This window comes from Xiphophorus couchianus, chromosome 23 (assembly GCF_001444195.1).
Source record: "Xiphophorus couchianus chromosome 23, X_couchianus-1.0, whole genome shotgun sequence".
Lineage (NCBI taxonomy): Eukaryota > Metazoa > Chordata > Actinopteri > Cyprinodontiformes > Poeciliidae > Xiphophorus > Xiphophorus couchianus.
In genome coordinates, this window is record NC_040250.1 from 23,322,599 (window position 1) to 23,335,445 (window position 12,847).

The following is a 12,847-nucleotide window of genomic DNA, read 5'->3' on the forward strand; positions in this document are numbered from 1 at the left end:
CTTAGTGTTGTACGTAACGTTTTAAAAAGATATATTTTAAAGAAAAAAAAATTTAGTGCAAATTTCATCCTAAAAATCAACAAAAGGTGCAGTTGAATCAAACGGTTGTAGCTGCAGGCCAGATTTCCTGCATTAATGAATTGTGGTCAGGGGCCAAACAAAATCAAAGTGCTGCAAAAGGCCTTTGACGTAACCCTAAAGAAAATGAGTTATCATGACTGGTCAACTCTACACAGGAATGGTTCACCTGACTAAAAATGAACCTCTTTCTATTGCAATTTATCAGTCCAAACCTGAACCCTCAAATTAAAGATTTGATTTTTCTAGATACCTATGCATCTACAGTAAAATAATTTATTCTTAATGCTTTTGAAATTTTTTTACCAGATGTATTAAGTGTGACCAGGAAGTGCACGCCGAACATAAGCTCAACATTTCCAGGTTTCTACAGCTGGTATTGATCTATAGTCTCTGCCCAGCTTGCTTCTTGCACACTCCACTTACATCCATACATATTGCTGCAATCCACCCAATAATTGGAAACGACAAAGTCTTTAATTATAGCAATAAATTATTTTAATGAAATAATCTCATCCAAAGCAAAAAAAAAAAAGGCATCCACAGACTAATAGTTTCTTCTGTTGAGCAAGTACAGTTGTTTTGTTTTTTTTAACGATATTTCCAGATATATTTCCAAGGTCCAAATGACAAATAATATTAGAATATTTTTTCATAATAATAAAAGCACAACATTACATTGTAGCCATTAAAAAGTTAACAGGCATCCAACAAAAAATTACCTTTGTGTTTAAAAATGCATTTCACTTACTTTCACAAAAGCCAAAAAAAAAAGAAAGTTAAAATAAAACTGATACATTTCAAGCTTCTAAACATCAATCCCCCCGTAGCTCATTAGCAGCCAGGGTCTGGGTGAAATTTGGGAACAGAGCCCCTTGATGGGAGAGTAGTCCTTTGTTTGCTAAGGTAGCTGAGGAGTAGTGACGAAGGGGAAGGGGTCAGGGTTCAACAGGCAGGCAGGCAGGATTTCTTTCTTGCAGAGGTAATCATTGTAAAGTGCCAAAGAGCATCACACTAGTTACGCCTGAGATCCGTGTGTACTGAAGGAACAAGCACGTACAATGTGCATCTTTCTCAATGTGTGTGTGTGTGTGTGTGTGTGTGAAGGTTGTGTGTAGGTGCGCAATTTAAAAAAACAAGAGCCTCAGATACAATGTTGGTGTTAAGAAGCTCCGTTACAGACCGCTACAAGGCAAGTTCTGGACAAGTCGACCAGAGCCCAAGCAGAAAGACTTCCCTATGAGACTGGAGCTGTTGTTTATTGAGAAATATTAGAGACGATGAGGTGAGGGGGAAGAGATGAGACGGAGCCAGGTTTTAAGGCAGAAGAAGAAAGGAGGAAAGGTTGATGGGGTTTTTCGGCTTACAGGAGACTAATAAGGCCGAGCAAATGAAGGAGGACATTATGTCAGCATGTCCCAGAGGCAGCAGCAGCACAGCGCCGTCCAGCAGGCAGTCAGGCAGGTGTCCGCTGTGTTTTCCCTTCTCCTGTCCTCCACCACATACACTGGGAGGGAAAGATACGCGGAAGGTTAGAGACGATAAGGAAGGGCAAAGGAAATCGAGAATGCAATTGGTGATTTATTTTTATTTCCCCATTCCTCCCAAAAAATAGCAGAAAACCAGAGATATTTCCAAGAATTACTCTGTCAGGACTCGGGCAGCGAGTTCAAGGGCCGATATGATTTCCTCTAATTACATTCCTCAAAGGAGGCACATCTCCATGGCAATACCATAGCAGCTGAGATCCACAATCCAGCAGGAGCAGAGTACTCTTTGTACCTCTGGCCACATATAATGAGTTTTCAGCATAAAACAGTAAAACTTTCCTTTACTCCACATGTACAGCAGAGGCTTTCCGTCTCATCTAGTCAACAGTTTTTAATCAGAAACATTAGAGGAGACTATTAGACATGTATGAAGTTAACAGATGTTCCCAACAGGGAACTAAAAAAAATCCAACACAGGTGCTGAATAAATGCATCTCCCCGTCCTTGTTTGTGCGATTAATCATTTATGTAGAGCCAAACAGTCATCCAGCCTTTAACAGCCTGATCCACCTCAGGTCAGACCGTAAACGGAAAGCGGCTCTGATAACGACGCAACGATCTTATTAGTGCCAGGCCAATATTTAACAACTCCTGTCTTGAACTAAATGTCTCACAGCGAGAAGCCTGATCAACCAGAGAATGCTTATCTTGACTTAACTGCATACGCAGTTACACCCCCACTCCCTTTTATAAAACGTCTCACTGTTAATTATGCTCTCTGTTCTCTTTGGGATATTTTACGGTGAACTTTATGTTGCACATATTGTTCTAACACTGGGGACGATGAATTAACTTACCTTGATTCTAAACTCAAGCCTGACTACACACGGAGGATCCCCGACTACCTGCACTCTGTGAGCAGTTTAAACGTTTTGGTGGAGCTGAAACAGTTATTCATAGACGATCCATAAACTGTATAATTAAATGTACCTTTGAGATTTTTATTTTTCTGTTTTGCATTTATAAAAAAAATGTTTAAGTATTGGAGCTCCAAACAGCTAAATGAAACAATTTGTTCCATTGTTTAACAATGCTTTACCCTTCTGCGACAGATTAAATTTAATGAAGTGAGACTGTAGGAATAAATAGAGTTCAACATTAAGCTGAAGGTTAATAATAAGCTCCTGAAATGGCGTTCCCAAAGCTCTGACATCAAACCTATTAAAATTCAGCGGACTATGTCTAAAAGCCAGGTGTAAGCAATTAAACACACCGGCTGAGAAAAACCTAAAACCGTCTGCCATGAAAAGCGATCCATGTCCAGTCAGAATGATGTCAGAAGTCTGCTGATGGCTACAAAAATCACACAATCAAGGTGAGTTTCACCTGAATGACAATAGTGGGGATTTGTGTACCGTATTTTCCAGACTATAAGCAGCACGTTTTAAATTTCCAGATTGGCTGGTCATATGACAGGTGTGACTTATTTGTCTTTTAACTTTTCATGACAATTTTTTTGACTTGTGCAACTTGTAGTCTGGAAAATATGGTATATATCTGGGCCTGTTTGATCATGTGTGGATTAGAGAAAATCCACCAATAAACTGATTCTTAAGGAGCTTTTAAACTCTTTAGCAGAGAGTAAAGATATAATTAGAAAAGAACATTAAATCTGAATTGTTGACCTGATTTTTATGCTCAGATACAGAAGTTAATCTATTTTATTGGCTTTATCATTTAATACGTACTTGTTTCAGATAGGGGTGCACCCTAGTTTTCTAATTTTACTTTTGACCCACCAATTTCAATTTGAACCAATTTTTTTTTTAGACACTGTTTAGACACTACGTTGGCAACAGTGGGGTGATAATTGTCAACTTATTAATTTATCACTTATTCTCAGACCTTTGTGGAAGTAGATGAGATCGGTTCCACATCAGCAGGCCGATTATTGATAGCCCCTTGTTTCAAAGTTACGAGTTTAGAAACACAACATACTACAAAAAGCTGTAATGGGTGACTCGAATAACTAAGGATGTAACTTAAGAAAGAAAGTAAAGTACAACAAATTAACTGCATTTGCTCCAGAAGATTGATGAAATGCTCCAGGAAACGGTTTGAGCCATTTCCTGAAAAATGGTACGAGTAGCTTTTTAAAGTTTTATTTAGCATCTTCAATTAAGTCCCACCCCACACTGTATGATGGGTAATAAAAACAAGTTATCTTTTCTGTGTTCTGCAGACGAGTTGAAACATCCTAGTTCTAATTGTTCATGTTCTTGATCACAATCGCAACGTTTCAATCAAGGATTGTTTTCTTTGTCAAAATTTATGATCTGAAAAATAAAAATCACTGACAAGGCTTAAATACATCTAACACTTTGGCTGTTAGAAGAAAATGGAAAAAATGTGTCTTGTCCAGCTATATGTCATCATGTGTCATATAGTCATTTGACATAAGAACCCTCTTTAAAAGGCTCCAGGTTAGGCCTTCTGTCTCTCTGCATACATGAAAACTAGAAAAGGTGAGCTAGAGGGCGATGCTGTCGTTCTGCCATTAATACGTCTCTGCAGTAGCAACAGGTGCAGTCGCAGGGCCATATTGGTGAGCATATGTAAAATGAGACATGGCATGTGCAACGCTCCATTCGAACTAATAACGCTGTTGTGACTCGGAGGGCTCCGCAGCACCAGCGCTCATTAATGTGGTGCTGCGCAGCCTGTTCGGTGGATAACTAAAGGGAAACAGCGGCAGCCTAATGAAAATGTCCCATTTGCCCAAGAAGGTGCAACAAATGTGGAAAAAGGGCCAAACATGCCCTTTAATCACACTAGAGACAAAACGCTAATGTTCCTGGCTGAAACGTACTGCAGGAATGCAATTTAAGTAAAATCATGCAGGAAAAATGAAGGGATGGTAATATTTAATAGCCTACATTATTAATATGATTTATACATTTTGTTTGTGTCCACTTTACTTTCTCTAAAACAGTCATCTAAGCGATCACAGAGCCTTTAACATGCTAGTCCACTCAGCTCTGTGCTTCCTATATCATCAATGGTATCAAATATCTTCTGTAGACTATTACAGTACAATACATCCCATATACACTATAGCAGTTGTTGCACACCACTCACCTGTGTTTTTTGGGGCTTCCCCATACATGGGTGCAGGAGGGGGTCCACCCTGCCAGGCATACTGTGGCTGGCCTGGATATCCCTGGAATGGGGGCTGTCCTGGGCCAGGATAGGGACCTCCAGGACCAGCGGGGTAGTTAGGGTAGGCTGAGTTGGGCTGGTCCATGTTTACTGGGTATCCCTGTGGAGGATAACCCTGGGGTGGGTAGCCCTGAGGAGGTGGGCCCTGCCCTGGGTAGCCTGGAGCAGAAGGTCCACTGCCTGGGTACGGAGGCGGCTGCTCGAAATTCATCTCTGGGCTGAAGAGTCACTTTTTAAAAATAAGACAAACTTTTTAGACCACATGTAGTACACATTACAACCACAAAATTTGGTGTCTCTTTGGGATTCTATGTGATAGGTTGACACATGCTCGACCTATAAAGTGGAAGGAAAATGATACAAGACTCTCATCATGTTTTGTAAGTAAATGTTTGAAAAGTGAGGCTGTTACTGCTGCCCCAGTATAATACAAATTTGTCGAAAGAAGAAAACCACTAGAAGTCCAGTTCAACGTTTACGGTACTCAGAAAACAGGTAACACACCATCCCCATTAAGAAACACATGCTGACAACATGCTAACTTGACGCTTTTCTCTGTCCACAATGTGGAAGTTAGTTAGAGTTGGAAACTGCAGAAAACTAAAGACTAGGTCCAGTTCCAGAGGGATTTAGCTGGGGTTGCTGTGGCTTACATTGGGGTCACATAGTAAACAGGCTTTTTATTTAATAAAATACATAAATAAACATTTATGTAACCTTTCAAGTAAAATAACATTGTTTAATAATACAAGAACAATTACGTAAACAGTGACATGTACATGTGTCACCAGAAAATGCTGAGTAATTACGCTCATATTAGAATAAACTTTAGCTCACTGATAGCAGAAATCTACTAATCTAATGTTTCTGACCTCTGACGTCCATTTCTTTAAATGCTAAATCAGACGATGTTGTGAGAAATAAACTGCAAAGGAAACTGTACAGTACTGGCTTCAGGAAACCTTTCGTACGATCCGGTCGGTTAAACACCCCATGCTAAAAGTCAGAAACGCCTCAATGGATTGGACTTGTTTTTTAATATGGCAGGTTTGAAACTGAAATAAACAAACTCGGCATACAAACAGGAATGCAATAACTCTCCCTCAATATGAAACCTGTAAATATCCTACTACATCATTATAAAATAAATGTCCACTGCAAAATACTGTAAATAATTCCACTTTAAATTCAATCTGTTATCCAGTTATGAATTTAGTTAGTACTTAAAGGAATACTTCTTAATCTGACCACAGATACAGAACACAACATCTTGCTGTCTCAGTCTCTTGCAGCATACTATGCCACCTCTGCAACACACTGGCTGAACAGTTATTTCCTAGTATTCTTAAAGGGCCAGCTCACCCATTTAAACTAATGGCAGAGCCTGAACAGGAACAGTATGCTGCCTATGCAAGGTACAAAACATATGTTGGGGTGTGAATGAGAGCAATCCTGAAATGTCTGTAAAAACCCTATCCTTGTTACCTCGCTGGTTTTTCCTCCAACAGACGTTTTCTTTTTCTCGGCAGGTTTTAATTCCTCCTCACCCTTGAACACCCTGAGTCATTGTCCCTGCTGCTGGCCTCTGCTCTGATGTCGCCTCCCTTACTTTGCTCTATTGTAACAAAAAAAAGTAACTTCTTTTTCCATAGTTCTTCAGAGAAAGGCAACAGGATTGTGTTTATTCCTGGCAGTAAATTACCAGCAAGGGATGTAACATAGATAAGAAAATTAATAAGCTTGTTACGAAGATTAGCATGACATAACGGCATGGATTAACTGGTAATCATTTAGCTAACATTATTTGAATTCAACAGCATAACTTAATTCAATTCAAAAAGATTATTGATCTGATTATTGAATTCAATGTTGCAACACGTTAATTCAAAATTCTTCAGAGTGATTGTAGATGTTGAGATGGGGAGGAAAGATCTCCTGTAGCAGTCTGTATTACAGCCAATTTGAAGAAGCCTCTCACTAAAGACTCTGTCTCTTGAAGAGGATGCTAAAGGTTGTCTACAATTTTCTTGATTTTATGTAAAATCCTTCTTTGCATCACCTCCTCTCGCTGGGCCACAGGTGTAAAACAGACGTTAGCATGTGAATGCTCACGTTGCATTTAAAGACGGCTCAGACATAACCACTCCTCGGTGTAGTCTGACTCGGCAGGACCAGGATACGTGAATGGGCGGGCCTGGTCCCCAGTGGCATGCGGACTGGTGCAGAATCTGCATAAGACTGGGGTTCACATTCCAGCAGCACAATGACCCGAAACGCACAACAAAGAGCATTCTCATGCTAGGTTAAAAGAGCCCAGTCAAAGTCAAGACCCAAATCCAATTACAAATCTGTGGCAAGACTTCACATTTTGTTGTACCCACCCAGTAAATATCCAGCCAATCAGACTGTGATTGAGCTATTTGGCAAAGAAGAATGGGCCAACATTTCAGTCTCTGCCTGCTCAGAATTGATTTTCTTCCACTTCACAAGTAAACACAACTTAGTGTTGGTCTGTGTTTAGGAAAATTCTTTTGATAATTAGTGAAACACTGAGTCAATCAGAGAAATGTGCATTTGTCTTTAGATATTTATTTTGAAAAATCAGATCAGGCTAGAGAGAGAGATAGAGAAGACAGAGGAAGAAGACGGAAGAATAAGTGAAACTTACAATGCTCCTTCCATGTACACGATGTCTGGTGCCCATCTCTCCCTTGTAGGGAGTTTCTCTTTGTTTCTCCCACTCTGGTTAATTGGTACTTCTACCCCTAAATCAAACTCAGTTCAAAAGAGTTTCGGTTTTGATAAGGTCCAGAGATCTCCTCTGAAACTTCCGTTATCAGTTCCATAAGAAAAGCACTTGCTCAGAAACCTTCATTATCAGTTCAGTCTTCCCAGTAAATACGCCAAAGTTTTATTTTCCTAGACACCTGTCGCATCAAATCCCAATAAAATACAACTTATCATTGTATGGAACCAAATAGTCAGCGATAATATACATCACAAAACTACTAGATATTATTTTTTGCAACTACACTTGTGATATATTAAAACATTGTTTAAAAAATCTGTTAGAACTTCAAGCATTCTTATGCAAGACTTGAGAGACATGATTCCACCTAGACCTACTGTACATTCTGCTGTAAACAATGGGAGTAAAGCAAACACGAGTATCAGCTGTCTCCGTTGCCCTGTCTTCCTGTAGGATTGTTAGGAAACCTCCAGAGACACATTAGGTAATGAATTCTCCTGAGCCCAGATAAGACATCTTACCATTCTCAGGAAGGGACAAAAATGATGAAACCGTTTCCCAGCACAGAAAAAAGTACACATTATGATCACCGACTACCTTTTCTCTGACCAGTTTCCTCCTGCACAGAATGAAAACTCAGCCACATGCAGCAGAGAAAATCCCTGCAGATTGTTTTCACGACTGCAGAAGGCGTCTCACAGCTCAGTGGTCAATCACAACTCCACCAGAGATAAGTACCATTAGTTTACGCTTCACAAAGACTTCAGCATAGAAAATGAGGCTGCTGAAATGAACCATATAGAACAGGAGGGACTAAAAAAAAAAAAAAAAAAGAATGTGAAAATAGACGGCCTTCACCGGTTCCACTTTCGCACCTCATTTTCCCTCTTCGTTCACACACAAATGTGAGAAGTCCAACTAGATCACACATTTCGCATTACGAGGGCTGTGTGAAACGTTGTGCAAATGAGGGAGAAAACTCATAAACACGATTCCAGGTAAAGGTTTTTAATGATTAAGCTTTACTTGGCGAGTCCAACAAACACCTGAAGGTTTTTCGTTCCACGTGAATGAAAAACCTTTGTTCGAGTGGAACAAAGGTTGAAGGCAAGTAGATTTTTATAGCTAACCGCTAATCGCTTGCGATGAAATAGATCCGAGGACCATCACAAGCCACCATGATGTCCGTCGCCACATTTATGTACAACAATAATAACAATGGAAGAAATGGGGGTAGATGGTAATCTGAATCTCTGCCTCTCCTCCTGGGATTTCTTCGTCACATTGTATGTACACTGTAAACACCTCCTGGTTATCTTAACCACCTACTGTCTGTGTCAGGAGTTACATAAATAAAGATAGTGAAAGAAAACCCTTATTTTTGTGTGTGTGTGTGTGTATTTGTTTTCTGCTTTGGAAAAATTAACACTGCTAATATTTAGCTCAAAATACAATTTCTAATTACTTCTTACGTATTATCAGCTACTAGTTTTATTGTGGCTGTTGGGAAATATCCCAAGATGATTGGTACAATACATGCTTATCTCTTAAACACGGTACGTCTGTGAAACATGAAGTCATGTAATGGAAAACAGGGTGGCGTTTTCCAAAAACACCATACCTACTCCAAACATAATCAATGTTTGGAGTAGGTATGGTGTTTATAAGAGGTAAAAGACACAAAAACAAATATTTTAAAAACGATTAAACGTCTTTTATTGATACCAAAATATGTAAATCATCACTGTTGCACTAATAATGCTTAGAGCGTTTATAGATTGTCATTTTGACATTGATTGGAGATACACAACCTGAAATTTGGAGTTGACTACCAATCTCTGATTATAGTCAATTCATATTTCTCTATAAAGCTGATATAAAAAGATGTAAGAAGAGCATACAAAATATTCTCTCTAGGCTTTCTGTCTATGAGCATTCAGTATATATATATATATATATATATATATGTACAAGGATTTTGCAAAATGACTCAAAACTGGTGTTAGCATTTTATATTAAAAATAAACACATCGTAGCGCTCCTGACATTACTAGAGCAGCAGCCCATGTGTGTATTCCCAAGAAACAAAGCGCTGGCTCCGAGATTTCCTAAACTCAATCATTCCCAAATCACACAGACAAAGGCTTTCAGTCATTTAAGTTGAAAACTCAAATGGCACTCTTTTTATATGAAACTACTCTGCGATACATTTAGCCTTTCTATTATTATGTGCTGAAAATCTCGCTCTCTTTGTCAGCCTGAAAAAGCTATGCAGCGTCTCAATGTGTTGCATGAAATACAGTTTTGTTACTGGACATTTCTTACTCTTCTTTCCCCAACATTGATGCAAAAAATAGTTGCATTTTAGTTGTTTCTCAGGAGTAACAACTTCCAACATCAAAAAATTGTTGAAAGTCTAACAGTGATGGTTAAATAAATAATTGTAACTTTTTACAGGGAGGAATGAAGTCGCTGTCTTCCACCAGTGTCCCAGCTCACGTCTCTACTGCTCATGTCTCTACTGCCGCGACACATTCGCTTGTTTACAGAAGAATGTATAAGTACACATATTATAGCATCATATATGATAAATAAGGTTTTTCATAGATACATGAATCGATTTCTTGTCAGCTTCTTAAAAAGCTAAACTAAAAGTCAAACGCGCATGACCGATAACGATTAGTGATGGACAGATTTATACACTACAAGACGCAATTAATAAAATCAATAAAAGTCTCATCTTGATCGACATTGTCTGCTTTCATTGAAATACTAATATAAATATGAATGTTAGATTCAGACGCGTACATCTTTTTGACAGTTATCTTACTCCATACTGGTGCTCCTTGATACTAATAACAAGCACAAGTCCAGTTTCAACATTTCAGCACCAAAGTGTTGCTGGAAAAAACCTCAAACTGTATCCAAAGAAATTCTCTGATTATTTATTTTTCACACCACAGTGACAGTATTACACAAAATTCCTGCTTTCGCTATGCCAACAAGTCAAATGCAGAAAACAAAAGAAAAACAAAAACACTGGTCATCTTCTGGTGTTAGATTACAGGCTAAACACTGAGGTGGAGCTTCATTCAAAAGAAAGACCTAATATCTGAAACCAATGAGGATCTGTGCCAACACTAAAGTTTGTCTCTTGGCCCACTGTTTTGTGTCTTACATAAAAATGGTTCAAGTCAAGAATATATGTTGCAAAGGGACTAGAAATTAACTGAATTTATTTTACTGAGCCCATTTAAGTCCAGACTGAGAGCACTAGAGATGACTTCTTTAATTTGTGACTATGTTTAATAATTATTTGTATGACGTGTAACTATTTGCAATTGATTTATAGCCTTTGCTGCCTCTTGGCCAGCACTCTCTTAAGAAAGAATAAGGAGTTTTTAATCTCAGTGGGACTTTCCTGGTTACAAAAAGGTCAAATAAAATAAGTAAGTAAATTTGGCTAAAAAAAAAAAAGGTTGAATTCATTCAGTACTCTTGACTAAAACAAAGTACTGCTTTTTGTTTGCGTATCTAATCTACGTGACTGGTCTCGTCTTCATTTGCATGGGTGTCACCTGTTTTATGTCTTTCCACTCCGAACAGCAGGTGTGTGTAGGTTACCTCAAACCATGTTTTCACAACAGGATCTTGGTGATAAGATCACAAAAAGACACATACACACAGAGAGGAACGTTCATCTGGGGGATCTGTGAAGCCGTCTGGAATAGGCCCAGTCATAGCCGATACTGTCATCACTGAAACTGATAAACCCAGGTCCATGGTACCCAGGTAAAAGCTGAGGCAGTTTCCTTTTACAACAAAGCCAGAGCTTCCCATGAAATAGAGCAGCTACTGTAACTTAGCAGCCCATGTTTTCTTTTCCCAGTCTCCAGGGACATGAAGGCACAAGGTAAGCTGTATTTCAAGACACCCCTTTGGAGCTCATTAGGAGGCATCACCACAGATATTTTTTCACACAAGTGGGTGAGCACATTTCACCATTTGCTCACTCACTATAATTAATCTACTAATAAAACATTTAAGATAAACGAAACCAAGATATATGATATTGTTCTGTTTAGCTGCTTAGCAACACTAATTTGACTGAAAATTGCTAAAAATGCGCTTATACAATGTCTCCATGTTAGCTTTGTTTGTATTTCTAGCTAATAATCACATTTAAGCCCCGTATCAAATATTAAGCTAGCCTGTCAATATTAGACATGCATAACACGGCATATCCAGGCCATAACCCTGCCCAGAGGTTCAAATTCAAAAGGCTCCTAAACACATAAATATTGAAGTTAACGGAAACAATGAACCGCTTACCTTGAAACAAAACGGCTCCGATATTTCTATGAACGCAGTGGTGTTAGCTTAGCAGCAAACTCACTCTCCCGTGCTGTTTTCTTTACTATTTTTACCGCAATGAGCGACCCCTCCTCCTGAAGCCCAGTGCGTACAGCCGTGGCTGGACGTGACGTCATTTAGAAGGGCGTGCCTAACAATAATAGAAAAAAAAAAGCTCTGATAGAAAAATCACATGATTGGCGGTTGACACGGCCCTTGGTCACAGCGTCCAATCAAAAACGTGGACGATGACTGAACGAACGTCAGGAAGAAGAAACTCCTGTGACTCCTGATCATTTGACTTGATGAAAGATTAAACAGACCCACATCCACAGCATCCTGTGGATGACGATGCAAACACCACGGGAGGAAAAAGCGGAGATGAGTGACTCATTTGTGTTAATCAGTAGAAGCTCACTTTCTTGCTTTTGCCTCTGTAGATTTAAATATAAGGGTAATAGAAATTTGGCATCATTAGTATTAATATCATTAATACTAATACTAATTAGTATTAATATTAGTATTAGTTTCATTAGTATTTTGACACAAATTGCATACATAGCTGTTAAAAAAAAAGTCCCCTGGCAGATTATTTTACTCATAAGCCATCTTTCCTACATCATGTATGGACAAAATCTGCCAGTGGAACTACTACTTTAGTTAATATTAAGGAATTGGTGACTTACGACAAGCTCCTATATCTTACTTGTATTTGTTAGTACACTATATAGTACTAACAAATATTAGTAGTAATATTACTTAGTACTAATATTAACAAATATTAGCAAATAGTACTAACAAATATTAGTACTAACAAATATTAGTACTAATATTTGTTACTAATATTAGTATTAGTACTAATATTTGTTAGTGTATATATATATATATATATATATATATATATATATATATATACAGTACAGACCAAAAGTTTGGACACACCTTCTAATTCAATGGG

The 12,847-nt window shown here is 38.5% G+C and overlaps 1 protein-coding gene across 2 annotated transcripts; it reads right to left on the reverse strand.

The window, feature by feature from the left end:
- Window positions 1–553: 553 nt before the first annotated feature.
- Window positions 554–12,115, reverse strand: LOC114139486 (cysteine-rich and transmembrane domain-containing protein 1). 2 transcript variants are annotated; one of them, XM_028009461.1, is made up of 4 exons: window positions 11,869–12,021; window positions 6,273–6,402; window positions 4,707–5,016; window positions 554–1,585 (listed from the first exon to the last, which is right to left on the reverse strand). In XM_028009461.1, exons 3-4 carry the CDS (start codon window positions 4,996–4,998, stop codon window positions 1,482–1,484), a joined length of 396 nt encoding a protein of 131 aa, XP_027865262.1. In that variant the 5' UTR covers window positions 4,999–5,016; window positions 6,273–6,402; window positions 11,869–12,021; the 3' UTR covers window positions 554–1,481. The 2 variants fall into 2 exon arrangements, with proteins under 2 accessions (XP_027865262.1, XP_027865261.1); XM_028009460.1 differs by lacking the exon at window positions 6,273–6,402 and having other exon boundaries at window positions 11,869–12,115.
- Window positions 12,116–12,847: the final 732 nt, after the last annotated feature.